This window comes from Castor canadensis, chromosome 3, assembly GCF_047511655.1.
Source record: "Castor canadensis chromosome 3, mCasCan1.hap1v2, whole genome shotgun sequence".
Classification (NCBI taxonomy): Eukaryota; Metazoa; Chordata; class Mammalia; order Rodentia; family Castoridae; genus Castor; species Castor canadensis.
In genome coordinates, this window is record NC_133388.1 from 66275066 (window position 1) to 66293629 (window position 18564).

General features: G+C 38.6%; 1 protein-coding gene across 6 annotated transcripts in view; it reads right to left on the reverse strand.

Moving 5' to 3' along the window:
* Nucleotides 1-10576, reverse strand: part of Mia2 (MIA SH3 domain ER export factor 2) — a 93609-nt gene extending 83033 nt beyond the window's left edge. For 5 of the 6 annotated variants that reach the window (XM_074068091.1, XM_074068093.1, XM_074068090.1 and 2 more), the window contains exons 1-4: nt 10255-10576; nt 8263-8396; nt 5790-5876; nt 934-1930 (exon numbers count right to left, since the gene is read on the reverse strand). In XM_074068091.1, coding sequence (XP_073924192.1) covers nt 934-1930; nt 5790-5876; nt 8263-8396; nt 10255-10369 — 1333 coding nt within the window. In that variant the 5' untranslated portion in view covers nt 10370-10576. The remainder of the gene's footprint in view (nt 1-933; nt 1931-5789; nt 5877-8262; nt 8397-10254) is intronic. The other variant, XM_074068094.1, reaches the window with a different exon arrangement.
* Nucleotides 10577-18564: the final 7988 nt, after the last annotated feature.

Consider the following 18564-nt stretch of genomic DNA (forward strand, 5'->3'; position numbering starts at 1 on the left):
AAGTTCCAGAGTAAACTGAAATGGGTTTGTTGATTGTTGATTATTGAATATTTTGAAAAAACGTGGATTTCTGAACTTTTTCATCTGATTTGTACTTACAAAAATAAATTATGGCTGGGTGCTGGTGGCTCACACCTGTAATCATAGCTATTAGGGAGGCAGAGATCAGGAAGATCACAATTCCAGGCCAACCCAGGCAAAAAAAAGTAAGACCTTACCTCAAAATATATACCCAACACACACAATAAAAGGGCTGGCTGAGTGGCGAAGTGGTAAAGTGCCTGCCTAATAAGCAGGAAGCCTTAAGTTCAAACCCCAGTACTACCGAAAATAAATAAGTTATGTCAGCTGGGTACAATTCCTCACACATATAATCCCAGCTACTCGGTGGTGGAGATGGGAGGATTAAAGTCAAAGACCAGACTGGGCCAAAGGTTACTGAAGTCCCATCCCAGCCAAAGGTGCACGCCTGTCATTCCAGATACAGGTAGCACAACTGGAGGACCAAGGTCAGACCCTATCTCAAAAACAGCCAAAGCAAAAGAGGCTGGTGGTGAGGCTCTAGTGGCAGAGCGTCTGCTGAGCAAGTGTGAGGCCCTGAGTACAAACCCAAGTACTGCCAAAAATAATTTTAAAAATAAATTATGTCAACAAGTAGATTAAGTTATAAATCTCTTCATACCAGCCTGACTGGCTATATCTGCTTTTCAATATCCTAACATCTTTCACATAATCTGTGGGATAATTTTCAACTGAATATTCTTCTGTTTCATCATTTTCAAGCATATTATTATCTAGTATCTGCTTGGGAAATAATGATTGTTTCCTTTGGAATGTTCTGGAAGCTCCAAGGATTATCAAAATTGTGTAAGATTTTTTCAAAGATAGTATGGTATCAGAATCATCTATTTTCTCTTAAGACTCTTCACTTACCTGTTTGATCTTCTGTTTCCATAATTTTCATCATTTTTATTTCTTGTTCTTTGTCAGGGTCAAATTCACTTGCTGGAGAATGTTCATGTTTATCTACCCCACCATCTTCTTTGTTTTTTTTGTCATCTGATGCAATTTTATCTTCATTGGCATATGTAAAACCTAGCATACCAAAACCAAAATCAAACCAACTTGGCTTGAGAATTGAGCTATCATTAATGATTATGTCTTCTTTTTCTGTTAAGATTTCTGTATGTGGAACTGTTGCTTCTTCGTCAGATAATATGGCACTGGGAACATCTTGTAGTGGTTGATGGCTTTCTTTGGACAATAACTCAAGTCCTGTATCCTCCTCTCCAAAACCTAAGTAACTTGTAAATCCACCATCAAACCAACCAGTGGCTTGAGATTTAAGAATATGATTTGACTCCAATGCTAATTCAGACTGTTTCTCTGACCCCAAGTCAAATTCTGGTGACTCTGAACCAAATTCAGATTCAGATTCTTGCCTATGCTCTGTTTGGGGCTCACCATTATTTAATTCTGGTAGATCATTCTCATCTTCCACTGCTGTTGTTCTGCTTTGAAATGAGCTTCCTTGTTCAATAGCTGATTCAAAAGCCTCTTCAGTTTGTTCCTTCCCCAGTCCAAACCATCCTTGTACTTCAGACATAGTTAAGGATGTCAAGACATGATCCCCTTCTGGAACATGATTCTGTTCCATACCTCCAGCTTTTACTTCTTCCCAGTCCTTTGACTCACTGGCACTTCTGGTATCTTCAGGAGCCTCTGATGCCGAAAACTGGTCTTCAAACAAAGTACTTTCAGACGTTGCATAAAGTTCAGATTCTATCTGGAAATCACTTTCATATATACTATATTTTTGGTCTTCATCTTCTTCAAATGGATATAAATTTTCACCATTATCAGTGCTGAACTTGCTATCCTCACTTCCAAACATGTAGCTTTCACCAAGAAGACAAAGAAAGTCAGATTCCTAAAAATAAAAAAAAATAAGGTTATCATAAACGAAGTAACCCTCCTTGTTTCACCTTGAGCCATTTAGAATGGATGACTGTGAATTTCTCCAAATCACATAAATCACACAAATCTCAACCACAGAGCAAAAACTAAAATCAGATATCCTAGTCTAAAACACATCCATCGAAACTGATATTTAGGGGTTAATGGTATAAACCTAAACAAAAATCCATTTTTATTATGAGAAGCAGAGAGAATCAAGGCTTTGAGCATTCTGTGAATAAAGTAATGTAATGGCATACATACCCACAAAATCTTTCACCTCCTGAGAGCATACTTTCTGGACATATGCTATCTGTGTAGTAATTTGAAGGAAGGTGTTACAGTTTGAATGTGTACCCAAAAAACATGTATCAGAAACTTGATCCCAATGGTTGATCCCCTCTTGATCTCCAGTGTTAGGAGATGTGACCTAATGAGAAGTGATTAGGCCATGAGATCAGAGTGAATGCATTAATCCTGTTATGGTGGGAGTGGGTTTATTATCCCAGGAGTGCCTTATCAGTGCATGGACCCAACTCCCTCTTGCTCTCTCTTGCCCTCTGTCATGCTTTCACAGTCCACCATGGAATATTCAGCAAGAAAAACATTATCAGATGCTGGTACCTTGAGATTGGGCTTTCTAGCCTTTAGAACAGTGAGAAATAAACTTCTTTTCTCTTAAAGTTGCATCTCTGTTATATGGTATTCTTTTAGCAGCATAAAACAGACTAAGACAGAGGGCAATTTCACTGCTATGGTCACAGCTCAAATAGACCAGAGATGTTAAAGCATAAAAGCCTGAATAAATTTACATTAACTGAGTCTTTACTCTCATTTCCTGCATGAGGAGCAGGAAATGTTTCTCCCTCTCCCCCATTTTTCCTCACCTTTATCCTTTTATACTAAATTCTTTTCTTTACCTTTACTATTGTTTTACTATTAAAAAAGTTGCACCAAAATTTTTAGACTTCCTTTATTCATCTATTACATATATCTAGTGGGAGTTGGGGATCTATTTGTTCATCTCACTGTGCTACAAACTCACAAAGAAAAAATTAAGAAGCCATTTTTTAGAAATCTGAAACTTAGAAATAGTGATATGTGCTTCTCATTGGATATTGCTACTATGAACTGAGAATAAAGTTCAGATTTTTGAAAAACAAACTTCAGAATTACAAGTTTATAATATATTTTTGACACTAGGAACAGACATTGGAGGAGCAGGCAGAAGAGCTCAAGCAGTAGAACACCTGCCTAGCAAGTATAAGGCCCTGAGTCAAATCCCAGTACCATTAAAAAAAAAAAAAGAAAGAACAGACAAGGAAGCTGGAGGCTGGTGGCTCATGCCTGTAATCCTAGCTACTTGGGAGGCTGAAATTGGGAGGATCATGGTTCGAGGCCAGCCTGAACAAATACCATAAGAGATCCCATCTCCAAAATAACAAGAGCAAAATGAACTGGAAATGTGGCTCAAGCAGTAGTGTGCCTGCTTTGCAAACAAGAAGCACTAAGTCCAAACCCCAATTCCACCAAAAAAAAAGAAAAAGAAAGAAATAGAATGACCAGGAAAGGACTCTCTGAGGCACTGTTTTCTTTTTGCAGTACTGGGGTTTGAACTCAGGGCCTAACCCTTGAGCTACTCCACCAGTCCTTTTTTGCGATGGGTTTTTGGAGATAGGATCTTGTGGAGCTATTTGCCCACTGGCTTTGAACGTCGATCCTCCTGATCTCTGCCTCCTTAGTAACTAGGATTACAGGCGTGAGCCACCAGCATCTGGCTGTTTTCTTTTTTTAATTTGCTGTCTCCTTTTTTTTTTTTTGTGGTACTGGAGTTTGAACTCAGGGCCTCACACTTGCTAGGCAGGTACTCTAGCACTTAAGCCACTCCACCAGCCCATTAATTTGCTATATCAACATACTTTTTACCTGCATCTGCATGGAGGAATAATTGGCATACAAAACTGCACAACATAATTACCGTGTCTAACTTGGTGGGTTTGGACAAATATACACTGGTGTCACACCATTACCACAGTCTACATAAATAAACACGTCTGTTATCCCAAAAGTTTCCTGGAAGGCACTAATGTTTAAGCTGTGGCCTAAAGAATGAGAAGGACCTAGTCAAGCCAGGAGTGGTGCACTGTAGTGATACCTATGATCCCAGCATTTGAGAGGTTGTGGTAGGAGGATGGTGAGTTTGAGGTTAGTCTGGCCTATATAGCATGACCCTGTCTCAAATTAAAAAAAAAAAAAGAGAGAGAGAGAAAGACCGAAAGAGGAGAAGGAGGAAGGATTAGTTACATGAAGAACTCAGAGAAAGTATTCTAACCAGAAGAAAAAGCCTATTTGGGTACCTGAGTTGAGAAAGGGCTTGGCATATTCTAAGAACAACCCAAAGGCCAATTTGTCCAGAATCATGGTGAGTGAGAGGACAGTGGCACAAGAAAGGAGCAGGGCAGATAGGTAAGGGCCTGTGGGGCCAGGGCAAGGATTCCGGGCACAATACTGGATCCAGTGAAAAGCCATGAAAGAGATTTAGCACAGCAACAACATGACCTGCTTTTTTGGTTTTTCTACAAAATCCATTGCTGTTCAGAGACCAGTTTGAAGGCTACTGTAATATTCCAATCAGGAGATTATAGTGTTTTAAAGAAGTGCTACAGTAAGAGTGAAAATACAGAGAAGCCAACACAGGACAGGTACTCTATGGAGACAGAACTGACAGGACCTATACTCATACAGGAAATGGACAGTTAATCCCATTGTTTGTGTTGGGAAAAAGCCAGACAATACCTTGCTTAACTAAGCAGCCTTACTTCACACTAAACTTTTTGCAATTAATTAGCTTCACCTGGAATCTGAATTAAATTGGCTAAAAGTTCATATATTAAAAAGTCACTATCTGATTCCCTTATCAAATTCAACATTATTAAGCTCATTAAAAACTCCAAAAGTTCAAGAGGCTCTACAAATATGAGACCTATGGAGTATGGTGGGAAATAAACTTTGGTCCTTATAAGACAATACTGATTATATTAACACTAAGTGCCATTCTACATATTTTCAAATACTCAGTCCTCAATAAATTTGAAGTAGCACTATGTTATATTCATCACTCTCATTTTACATAAGACAAAACTGAGGCACACAGTGCCACGTTGTAAATGGTTGAGTCAGGTTTTTTTGCAGTACTGAAATTTTAACTCAGGGCTTTGCACTTGCTAGGCAAGTACTCTACCTCTTGTGCTATACCCCCAGCCCCTTTTTGCTTTACTTGTTTTTTGAATAGGGTTTTATGCTTTTGCCCAGGCCAGCCAAGAACAGTGTCCTTCTACCTCTGTCTCCAGTGGAGCTGAGTTCACATACGTGAACACCACCATGCCTGGTTTATTTGTGGGCCTCACACTTGCTAGGTAGGCACTCTACCACTTGAGCCACTCAGACAATCCTTGGTTTATTTGTTGAAATGAGGTCTCAAACGTTTTTGCCTGGACTGGAACCTCAATTCTTCTCATCTTTGCCTTCTAAGTAGCCAGAATTATAGGTGTAAGTCACCACACCCAGCTGTGTTAGGCTTTAAACACAGTCTTTCTCTAGAATACATACTTTTACCACTATACTTTATTGTCTTTATGTTGAGTGTTCAGAAAAGCAAAACCTTTAACTGTCATCAATTTTTTCTTATCTAATTTTATCACAGAAACTATTCCAAGAGTAAAGTTCTCAGACCCAACTGTTTTCCACTATAAAATGCACACTCACACCAAGGAAAACTGTTTTAGCTAAGAAATATCCAGTTTCAATTAATAGCTGAAAATGAATTTACTCACTTTAGTTGACATTTCAATTTCTTCAGATATGAACACCTCTTCGGTCTGGACTGCATCTCTGGGAAAAAATCCAAAGTCCTTTCCTTTCTAACAAAATGAAGAACAAAGATTATTAAGAAAGAGTGATCAAAGCAATATTAACTATTGAGCCTAATTTTGCCTATGACCTTGGCTTTCATCTATGTCAAATCACAAAACATTAACTGGCTATCAGTTGCCATCTAAAAGAGAGTGAGGGCTGGTGGAGTAGCTCAAGAAGTAAGAGTGCCTGCCTAGTAAGCGTGAGGTCCTGAGTTCAAACCACAGTGCTGACAGGAAAAAAAAAAAAACATATTTTAAGTCGGGCACCAAAGGCTCATACCTGTAATCCTAGCTACTCAGGAGGCAAAGATCAGGAGGACCAGGGTTCAAAGGCAGCCCCAGTCAAAGAGTTCAGGAGAACCTACCTTGAAAATAACCAACACAAAAAAGGGCTGGCAGAATGACTTAAGTGGTAGAACACCTGCCTAGTTAGCACAAAAAAAGAGTTCAGCACAAGCTGCACAAAAAAAGAGTTCAAGCACAAAAAAAAGAGAGTGAAACTATATTATTCTTCAAAAGAACAGCATTAACATTAATTTAAGGACACAGCATTAATTTAAGGACACAATGAATCAAACTATGAAATGCCACCATTTTGAACTTCAGAATGAAAGCCATCCTGTATACTCTCCCGCTTCCTCTCTTCTTCATCTCCCACTCTTCCCCTCTCCCTCTCTCTCTCTGTCTTTTTTTTAGTGACCTTCTTTGCCCAGGTGGACTGCAGACTTACACCAATAGACCCAGGATATCAAAAAACAAGGAATGGCAGCAATAGCCAAGATAGCACTCTGACACACTGAGGTAAGAGATTTAAATTCTAAAGAGCCACAGATGGATTCATCAAGAGAATAAAGGTTCACAAGTCCTTTAGAGAAATTTGGTTCTATTCAACTTTTCTGGGCCTAATGTGGTAACAGAAGTTCTATTAATCCAGTTCAAGTATGTGCAGGATGGTCCCAAGAGAGAAGGCTTCACACAATCATTCTCCTCCTTTCTTATTCCTATTAAAGTTTAAAGAACAACAACAAAAACCATTTTTTTAGAGGGGCTCAAATGGTAGAGCGCCTGCCTATCAAGTGTGAGGCCCTGAGTTCAAACCCCAGTACCACCAAAAAAACAACAAAATGAAAGAACATACTTCTTTTGGTCCACTACATTACACCTTGAATGTGGGTCTTCCTGCTTTCCAGTTGTTACAATGATTTGGAAATTACCAGGCTTTGGGTCCTTAACTAGTTATGTGCATGGCCTCCCACAAACTGAGAGTACCTGAAACTTCACCCTGGCTCCACACATTAAACACTGTTTTTTATATAGAACTATTGTTTTCTCTCTTAGTGAAAAAGAAACAATGCTTTCTTTGCTTCTTATGACACCTGCTATATCATTTTTCTTACACCTGCATTGGATTCCTCCAATGCCTTCAAAGCATAGACAGGCATTTTGAAGTTATCCTAAGCAGTAAAGAATGTTGCAAGCTTCAGACAAGTAAACAATTCTGGCCAGTAACGGTCAAAAGTTCAGTGACTCAGCTCCTGATGTGAAAAACAGGATTTCAGATAGAATCTGCTCCTTGGCAAACAATGACTGCTGGGACTACAGAAGGGAGAAATCTGACACATACACAATGTGCAAATGATGTGTGTATCTGCTTGGTCATGCTTGTTCTGTTTGCTCCTTTTGGGAGTAAAATCACTTATCATAGCATGTTGTTATCCTAAAGTATAAAGAAATAATCAAAGAGATAAACTTTTTCCAACTAAAAATATTAATCATAATTTTCCTGTGCTGAATATTCAGAGACGATTCAGGCTTTTAGAATTTCAGGGTACTAAGACTTTGGACCAGATAAAAGGGTCTTCCAGTTGTTATTTTGTTTTCCATGAAAATGTCACTTATACACTCACTTCCATAGGCTACCAGCCTTTCTAGCAATCTCTTCAGTAACAACTCAGGCCTTTATTTGTTCAGAAAAACATATCTTTTAATCTGATTAATCAAAACTTTCTAGTCTCTCTCAAACTTGACCATTGACACAAGAGACAACTGGGGTTGCCCAGCCATTCCATACATCAGCACCCTTAAAGTCTCTCAAAATAAACATGAAATCTAAGTTTAAAAACTATGCATACTATGTAAAAAAAAAAATAATTTCAAGGCATTTCCCTTAGCCCTTCACGTCAATCAGACTGTCTTCTCAAAAACCTCTTCTATAGAAATTTTGGAACCATCACTGAACATGATGATGTTTTGTTTGCTTAAATGATATAAGATTTTTTAATGTTTATATAGTACTTTAAAATTCTTAAGAGTTCCTTTAAAGATGAAAGTAGGTATCCTTGTGCAAGTTAGTCATTTATTCTGCATTCAGTTCTTCAGACTGGATACTCACACTTCCTGCCCACAGATCTTCTCTCTCGCCTGCAAGTTTGACATAAACAGCTATCTCTTCTCCCTCAGTGAAGTTCAGGAATCGGCAGTCAGGTCCCATGTGATCTCTCACAGCTAAGGCTCTGCTGAGTAAAGCTATGCAAGCATGCAAAGAAGATGTTATTGATCTTCCTCTCATCTTGTTTTTATGTATTTATTTGGTTGCTTGTTTAGACCAGGTCTTGTTATGTAGCCCAGTCTGGCCTCAAACTAGACATACTCCTGCCTCAATATCGAAAGCACAGGATTAAAGGCATCTCCCACCACACCCAGCTCTTCTTCCATTTGCCCTCCTTCAATCCTATGTGTTTTGAAATACCAATGTCTTGATATCACTTGTGTTTTCAAAACCTACACAAACTTCTCACTGCCCACAGAATCAAGTCCAGGGTTTCTGTTCGGTATTTAAAGATGTTCATAACCTAGTCTCCCTTCCTTATTTAAAGGTACCTCCTCCTACTCAGGGTTATAATCAAGCTTGTAAATCTATTGTCCCTGAAACATGTCACTATCATTCTTCAGTCTGCAGGAAAAGAAAAGATCATTAATTTTCTTCCTAATACCTATTATATTTTTAGGCATTATGTTAAACACATTTCATATTTTCATTTTATTAAATACTCAAAACAGATCTATAAGGTAAACTCATCTCAGTTTAATGAACGAGCCTTTAGCTAAGGCTTAGAGAGTTGGTCACACAGCTCTGGTGGAGCCAAATTCGTACTGAGTTTTTTTGGTTTTTGGGGTTTTTTTCACTGCAATGTCACCTCCTTATTCTAAACTTCTACTTCTGCTCTTTCCCAGCCTGGAAACCCTTCTTGCTTAACTCATATCCTGCTTCCTCTCCAAGGCATCCCTAATCACTCCAACCTACTCTGATTGTTCCTTCTCTGAACTCTATGCTCTAGCATCCATCCTATGTCATATCACTATGTACTCTTTCATACCGAATGAATGAATAAATATTACTGGAGGGCAAGAAACTTATACTTAACTTTATTCATTTTGAATGCATGGCATCCACCCCCAACTTATAATAGGCCCTCAGTAAGAGTGAATGCATCATAACCGCAAAGTAAAATACATACCATATAACTATTACAATAATACTAATGTGTAAAATTTTTAAATTTTTTCATTAAGTCATGCAATTAGAGTTAAATAACATTACAAATTACTATAAGTTTGAATGTTCTCTTTTTGTGTTCTGTCAGACCCAAAGAATACTAAAATGTGGTTATAATGTAAAGAGGGAAAGAAGGATTTTTACTATAAAGTACTACCTAGTAAACTTCTCTGCATATTGAATTATATACACAAAGGTTTAAGTGTTTGAACATAAAATATTGCTTATAAATTATTTATGTTTATATTAATCATATATTAATCATATTTTGCATTTTTAATTTGTATGTTACAAAGTTAGAAATGATTCCCATACTGGAAAGATGAAACTTTTTTATACCAACTTTAATATATGCAGATGCAAGTATTTTATACAATAATTCTAATACCAAAAAGTTAAGGTTTTTGGTTTTTTGGGGTTTTTTTTTGCAGTACTGGGGCTTCAACTCAGGGCCTTCACCTTGAGCTGCTCCACCAGCCCTATTTTTGTGAAAGGTTTTTCAAGAAAGGGTCTCGAGGGACTATTTGCTCCAGCTGGCTTCGAACCACAATCCTCATGATCTCTGCCTCCTGAGTAGCTAGGATTACAGGTATGAGCCACCAGTGCTGGCAAAAGTTAAGTTCTACACATTAAAATGGAGATTCATTTCTCTTCATGGTAAATCAGGTTTAATATTCAAAGGCATAGCCGAGTGCTGGTAGTTCACACTTGTAATCCTAAACTCTGAAATCACATAACATTTTATTGCAGACGTGATAAAAATTAACATTATTATCATTATTAAAAGAAAAAATTAACATTATTAAGAGAAGAAGAAAGCAAACTTACTTTCACATTCCAAGTCACCACACTTTTTAAGATGTGCCAGCAGTTTTGTACCCTCCAGACACTTTGCCAGAGAAAAAGCCAAAAGAAGGACTCTGTGAACACTAATCTCCGCCATGCTAAAGCAAGCAGCCAGGAAACCCAAAGGGTTAGGTTGTAGACATGTCAGCCAAAACAGAGTTACTCTCTTCACTAAATACCGGAGAAAAAGCCCTACTTTTTTTTCTTTAATCCCTTGATAACTACATTTTTCTATTGGTGTGTAGATAGACTTAACTTGAGGAACAAACGCTCTCTGTTCTCAGTCTGCAGTGTCAGATGTCCAGATAATACATAAGGGTTTAATAATTAACAGGGATTTTTTTAGTTGGACTAATGTCTTATAATGGTGGCCCATGTGAAACTGACTCACTTAAAGGTACCTTGTGTTGGACAGGACAATTCTTAAGCAGGCCTCTACAAAAAGGTAGTTAATCTCTGTTACAGTCTACATGTCAATCAGTCAACAAGTACAAACCAAGTATTTGCTACACACAAATTCCAACTTCGGCAGAGAAAGTATATAGCTGTATATAAAACAGTGATGATTTATGATAAAAGAATGGTTTTAAAATATAAAAATTATCTGGAAAACCAACCCATTTAAATATTTTTAAAACTCTTAGCTGAGGATGTAGCTCCATGGTAAAGACTTGCCTAGCATGTGCAAGGCCTTGGGTTCAATGCCTAGCAGCAAAATGAAACAAAAAACCTCTTCAATGTCAGTATGAAGTTAATGATAGCTAAAACCTAGTAACTACTTACTATGCTCCACTTATTGTCTTCAGTACTTATCTATGATCTGATTTAACCCTCATACAAACTCTCTGAGGCAGGTAACATCACCACCATATCTGCATATGAGGAAACTGAGGCACACAGAGACAGTCTCAGTCACTGTGTCATGTGGTGAGTGGAGAAGCAATTTAGGCACTGTGATACGACATAGTCATAACCACTATATTTTACAACCAAGGATTGAGTCATCTGCAGTAAAAAAGACATCTACTCAGTTTGTAACAACACTATTCCAGAAAAAGCAAGTAGAGTTTAATAATAAGTAGTATTATTCCCGTAAGTGCAGAATGAGAGACAGAGATGTCCGAAAAAACGCTCCCGCGTTTGTGGTAGCATAAAGTGTGATCTCAGGTGGTATTCTTCTTTGTAAGTTTTCCATATTTTATGGCTTTCTTTTTGTAATCACTGAGCATATATAATCTTAAAATAACAATAAACCTATCAAAATCAAGTTGTTTGAATTTTGCTGTCAGTTTAAAAGGATCAAAGTCCTATATTGGGAATTTTTGGATAAGACACTAGATCTATAGGTTCTCAGGTCAGAACACCACACTGGTATGAACAGACACCACACTCCCCTCTAGTGCCTGACACAAGTAAGACAAATGTCAGGCACCCAAGCAAACTAAAGTGAGGGACCTTTGCTTTCAAAGCCCTAAAAAAAGGAAATACATTTGCTTGCTGCTTTCTTGGTTTTTCAAAACCAATGATCAGTAGGAAGTCTGCAGTCTCGAAGATAAGGTTTTTATGTCCTCTGAAAGAATCTGATAGAGCATTCATTGGAGGGTCAACTGGTTTGCAGCAGAGCACACTGTAGTTGTATATACAACACACACACACACACACAACAGTATAGGTTAGTTTCTTAAATACCTTCACAAATCTATAAGGCTACGTTGCGGAAGTCATTTAAATAAGGATCGACTTTTCAGCTTCAGGATTTGGCACAGGGGTACTTGCATAATTTATACTACCAAAGCCTAAATTAAGTCAAAAACATTTTAAGTATCCTTTCTTTGGTATACAATATTAAAGATGTTATTGCTAAATTCAAAACTAATTAATCACATTCCAATTAAGAGGAACAAGAGCCCAGCAAACTTTAATTAGTCTATTTATTGTCCTAAAGCAAATTTGAGTAGAAAAAACCATCTTGTTAACAATACCAGCCTGGAGAGATTTGCTCCCACACTCTTGCTACTTAAATGCACTTAGAAGACCTTACTTTGTGCTCAGATCACTATTTAAAGATAATTTAACAAGACATCTGAAAATGTGGTAGAACAGTATTTGTCATTTCTAACAGAGTCAGGTAAAGAGATGGCAATAGGAAGAAGACAAGAGCATTTAGTTTAAGAAACCAAAGAATGTTTTTTTACTATAAATAAGAGTCACGTTAATTTAGTCAGATATTACCTAATTGCTGATGCATTTTGCAAATGAAATATATCAATATTCAAAAATAAAGCTAACACCAAGAAAGGAGTCATGGTAGCACAACTTGGCCAAGAACATGACTGGAAGGCCTGTAGCATTCCGTGCAAACCAAACCTACAGCATAAAGTTTAAAAGTGAATCATCAGCCAGGTACAGTGGCTCACGCCTACAATCCTAGCTACTCAGAAGAGGCAGAGATTAGGAGGATTGGGGTTCAAAGCCAGACTGGGCAAATAGTTCAAGAGACCCTATCTCAAAAACACCCATCACAGAAAAGGGCTGGTGGAGTGGCTCAAGGTGTAGGCCCCGAATTCAATCCCCAGTACAACAACAACAAAAAAAAAAGTGAATATAATCAAAGCCACACATAGAATCTTTTTTCTTTCACACATAGAATCTTAGAGATGAAATCACAGAGCCTATGTGACATAATTATGAGAGCTTTCCTACACTGCTTAGTGATGTTATTTTTTATCCTTTAAATTACTATCTTCTTGGGCTGGGGATGTAGCTCAGTGGTAGAGTGCTTGCCTACTCTGGGCAAGGCAAATGCAAACAAAGTGAAAAAAAAACAATAAATTACTATCTTCTCTCTTAGGAGCTCAGATATCCTGAAGTGAAGTTTAATTGGGAGGTACTTTGGGTTAGTGGAACTAACGAAACTAGTATGATTTTAGGGGAGAGCAGAGCCTTTGGAAACAGGTCCCATGGTGGACAGGTGTTCAGTAAGAGATGAGGCCCAGTTCAGACTGAGATTCAAGCTGGTGGAAGACACGGCAATGACCCCTACATCACCACTTCCAGGTTGGATTTTCTGCCTGTCTGCAGTGAGTATGGTCAGTGGACTACCTCTAGCTGGTAGCAGATCAAGGTCTTGACTTTCTCTTTTACCCAATCCTGGCTCTCTGCTCCTTCTTTTTGTGGATATTAATACCTTGAACTCCAAACTCCATCTCAGCATCTGCTTCTAGAACACCCAACATCAGAAACTGTGGTCCACAGGCACCAAGAGAGGACTCATAAGAATGTGCACATTTTGGGCCATCATTTGTGCTAATCACTCCATAACTTTTCTTATGTTTGCTGTTTTGTTTTTGCTGTAGGCCACATTGTACTTCTACCCACTTTTTCACATTCTGTCTATTTCAATCAGAGCTCTACCAGGAAACAGATGGACATTCCATTATGATACACCTTGATGACTGAGAATTTAATGGAGACTATTTACAAAGGTGTAGGTAGGATTATAGAAAAACAACAGGATATAACAGGAGAGGGTGGCCCAATAGAACTTAAAGCCTTCAGTAGAGGAATGCAGTCAAGAAAATTTCACTCTGCTCTTGCTTTCTTTTTTACGGTACTGGGGTTTGAACTCAGAGTCTACACCTTGAGCCACTCCACCAGCCCTTTTTAGTGTTGGGTGTTTTTGAAATAGGGTCTCACAAACTGTTTGCTTTGGCTGGCTTAGAACCATGATCCTTCTGATCTCTTCCTTCTAAGTAGCTAGAATTATAGGCGTGAGTCACCAGCACCTGTCTGCTCTTCCTTTCTGATCTTTAGATGGTACCTCCCATTGACCAAACCCAGTCACATGCCAGCAAATAAGGGAACCTTATGAAATAGTCCTAAATGTCTGTTTTGGGGACATAGATCAGAGTGGCAAAGAGTACAGTAGATTAGAAGGAACTAAAAGAAAATACCTCATATATTGTCATTATTCCTTTACTATGTGCTTTAGAAATAATAGCATGCAACATTTTTTACATCCAAAATGATATGTATGTGATATTTGCTGATGAGGGTACTGAACTGATTATTCTCATCAAGAGGTAAGAAAGGGCCAGGTATCCTATATTGAAAAAACCCATCACAAAAAGGTCTGGTAGAGTGGTTCAAGTTGTAGGCTCTGAGTTCAAACCCCAGTACCACAAAAAAAAAAAAAAAAAAAGGTCGGAAAGAGAGCTGGAGGTGTGGCTCAAGTGGTAGAGTACCTACCCAGCAAGTATGAGACACTGAGTTCAAACCCCAGTATATCCCCCTTAAAAAAAGAGGTAAGAAATAATATTAATGTTTTTGAACACCAACTTTGAACCAGTGTGCTTACTATCTCTCAGTGAAACCCCACATTCCAGAATAGGGCATGTTGAATGCTTGCAATGTGTCAGTTACTCTTCTAGGGACTGGAGATACAGGAGTGAACAGGACAAAGTTTTCTCATGGACCTTGCATGCTAGTGAAGGCAGACAGACAAGAACAGACAAACAAGTGAACAAGAATACTTCAGGTAATGATAAGTTATTATAGAGAAAATGTCTACTTGCATCAGGTTATCAGGGAAGGCATCGCTGAGGAGTGACATTTGGCTTAAGATGGAGAGTGGGGAGGCAGAATATTCTGTACAGAGAGAAGACTTAATAAGAAAGAGGTCAGTCTCCATTGTCTGAAGCTTCATTACCATGATTTAAAGAAAACATTAAGCATGCAAATACATTCCAGTATGTAAGAAACAAGACCTTAAGGGGAAAACTAACTTGGCATGCACAGCTGGTCTTGTCTGTCTGTGGTTCTGCACCTATGGGTTCAAGTGACCACGAATCAAAAATATTAGGGAAAAAATTGATGTACTGAATGAACATGTACACTTTTTTCCTTGCCATTATATTCTAAACAACGCAACATTACAAGTATTTACATAGCATTTACATTGTATTTGATACTAACAATTAACTTTGACATGATTTAAAGTACACTGGAGGATATGTGTAGATACATGCAAATATTACACCTCTTCATATAAGGGATTTCTATATAAAAATATATCTTGTGGAAATCCTGGAACCAATCCCCCACAGATACCAAGGGATGATTGTATATTCAAGAAATAGGAAGGCAGATGGAGAGTGATAGGGAAGAAAGGAGACACAGACAGGAGTCCAATTGTGCAGTGACATTTGGCTGTGGAAGTGTAGAGTCTGAGTTTTACTCTAAGCACGGTAGGGAGCCATATGAAATTTTAAGGAAGAGATCGATAGGATTTGTATTTTTATCATATAACTTCACTTTTTTTTTTGCTTTTCTGACTCCTACTTATTCTTTGGGATGCAGGTTAAATCAGTTAATAAATATTATCACTGAATACTTTGTGTTGAATGAGTGAAAGAATGCAAGGATGAATGAGTAAGCAGATTTCTTTTCAAAAGTAAGTCATGCTTCATGACTAAATGAAATCCTATATTCAGCTGTCTACCCCAATTGCTCTATCTCATTTCAAAAAGAAATTCAAGTAATCCTTTTCTTATTTCTTTTATTTTTATTAATGTATACTAATTGTACAAAGTAAGGGGTTTTGTTATGACATTTTCATATATACATATAATGTATTTTGACCATATTCACTCCTCAAGCAATCTTTGTGTGTGTGTGTGTGTGTGTGTGTGTGTGTGTTTGTTTGTAAGGATTGGACTCAGAGCCTTGTGCTTGCTAAGCAAGGTGTCTAACACTTGAGCCATGCCCCCAGTCCAAAGTAATTTTTTTTCTTGGTGGTACTGGGATTTGAACTAAGGGCCTACACTTTGAGCCACTCCACTAGCCCCTTTTTGTAATGGGTTTTTCAAGATAAGGTCTCATGTACTATTTGCCCAGGCTGGCTTCGAACAGTGATCCTCCTGATCTCTGCCACCTGAGTAGCTAGGATTACAGGTGTCAGCTACTGATGCCCGGCCATAGTAATCTTTTTTGACTAAATGTCTTTTTTCCGCAAAAAAAAAAAATGTGGACAAAGACTGGGAATGTGACCTAGTGATGCTTGCCTAGCATTCGTGAAACCCTGGATTCCATCCCCAGCACTGCAAACAAACAAGCAAAAAAGTACAAAAAAATTAGATCCAGCTTTTCCCATATTTATCTTGTTGTTGGATTGATGTCACCACCAGCAGCAGAAGTCTAAATATCCAGAAAGCAAAGGTGTGAAAAGCCCTCAGATTCCCAAATGCTGCTAACAGTTTGCTCTATGTGAGGAGTTTAATGAGTATTTCTACTATTACTCTTACACCACCTTCTCCAGAGCCCTGCTTCATCTCCTGCTGCCATCCTTTCCTCCCAACACAGCTTCTTTCGCATCCATGTCCCTGGCTTCTTTACGAAAAAATTAAAATAATCAGTAGCTTAATGTGTATGCCTCTCCCAAATAATCACCTTGTTTGTTTGTCTGCTTTGTTTTTGAGCAGGGTTTTGCTATCTAGCTCAGGCTGGCCTCAAACTTGAGATCCTCCTTCCTCCCCCTTCCAGGGGCTGGGATTATAGGCATATGCAAACACACTTGGCCCAAATAATTACATTTTAAAGAGTTCTTTGAACAAAATTTTTGCATGGAAATTAATAGATGTATTCTTTACAACTATTACTTTTTTCCTTTTTTTAAGCCTAAAACAATTATTATTTTTAGCCCAATTCTTTCAAAGATGTATAAAATTACATACCTGGATATGATACTATTATTTTTCTTCTTCTAGATTTCTATGGGACAGAAAAATAAACTACCTCCTCTCTGTTAACAAACTCATGCTAGGTCTTGGCAAACTACTTAGCCTCTTGGAGTCTTAAGGTTCTCGTCCATAGAATAAGAAATTTGATCTAACCATAGGACAAGAGATTAAGACTAATGACTTCCTCAAGTCCTTCAGGTTCACACATTCTATGAGTCTCTGAAATTTCAGACTCTGTAATAAGGACATATTAGTGGACCTAGTAAAAATTTTATGAATGAGATGACACTTGATTTCCAAAACTTGATTATTACAGATTAAAAAATAAAGGCCAGGGATGTGGCTCAGTGATGAGATGCCTAACTAGCACGTCCAAGGTCCTGGGTTTGATCTTCACCATTGGAAAGAAAGGAAGGAAGGAAGGAGACAGAGGGAAAGAGAACGAGAAAGGAAGGGAGGAAGGAAGGAGAGAGAGAAAGAAAGTGAGGGGGAGGGAGGGAGGAAGAAAAGAAAGAAAGAGAGAGAGAGGGCAGGTGGGATGAAGGCAGGCTATGGATGCATCATAATGTGTTAGATTTAAGAAGGTTGGAATTTTAAAATACCACTAAATAGTAACATACAATAAAATATGCATTCATTCTCATACTTAAATAATTTGGGTGCCTACAGTACACCATACATTGCACTCAGTCACTCAGTTATGGAACACATGGGGACAAAGCAGACATAGCCCTTATCCCCATGGAGTTTATATACATATACATATATATATATATATATATATATATATATATATATATATATATATAGATAGATATAGATATAAAGAAACCCAGGGGAAAGATCTGAAGGCAAGCTCCCTCCCCCAGCTGGGCCCCAGCTTCACAGATGTGTTAGTGTGTATGCTGTAGCCTTGTGCTAGTGTGATATGTTGTAACCTTGTGCTAGTATGATATGTTGTAACCTCCTAACAAGAGGCTAACTGCCACGTCTACTTTTGTCCTTCCTGCTTGCTTGTCTCCTCATTCTGAGGCATAAAAACCCTGCAGCCCTGAGCTGTGGGGCCGGTGCCGTTTTTGGAGAGATCCAGTGTGCTGGTCCACTAGCGTAATAAACCTTCCTTTCCTCCAACCACCTGGATTTGAGTTTTGCTCTTGCTTGTATGACACTCTTCCTGCAACATTTTTGGAGGGCCCAGCGAGATCAGACTGCCAAGCCCTGTTGGGTAAGGGGTCCCCTCTCCCTGGCTCTGCAGCCTGTGGGGATCCTTGGAACCGGGAAGTGCCCACCTGAGATGGGATTCCTGGGTCTCCTTCCAGACTACTAAAGGAGGCTACAGAGCCACAGATCAGGCCCTTGGACTATTGGAGTGAAAGTGAGATCCGTGCCAGACATCTGGACCAGGTAGGAAGCCCTGGGGTAGTCAGTATAAGGAGCCGGCACGGACTGATCCTCTACAGGGGAGCAGCTGCACCCTGAAGAGTATCCAGGGTGATGCATCCCCTTCCTCTGTGACTGATATGATTCCGGTCAACTGGGACTAGAGCAGGCCAGG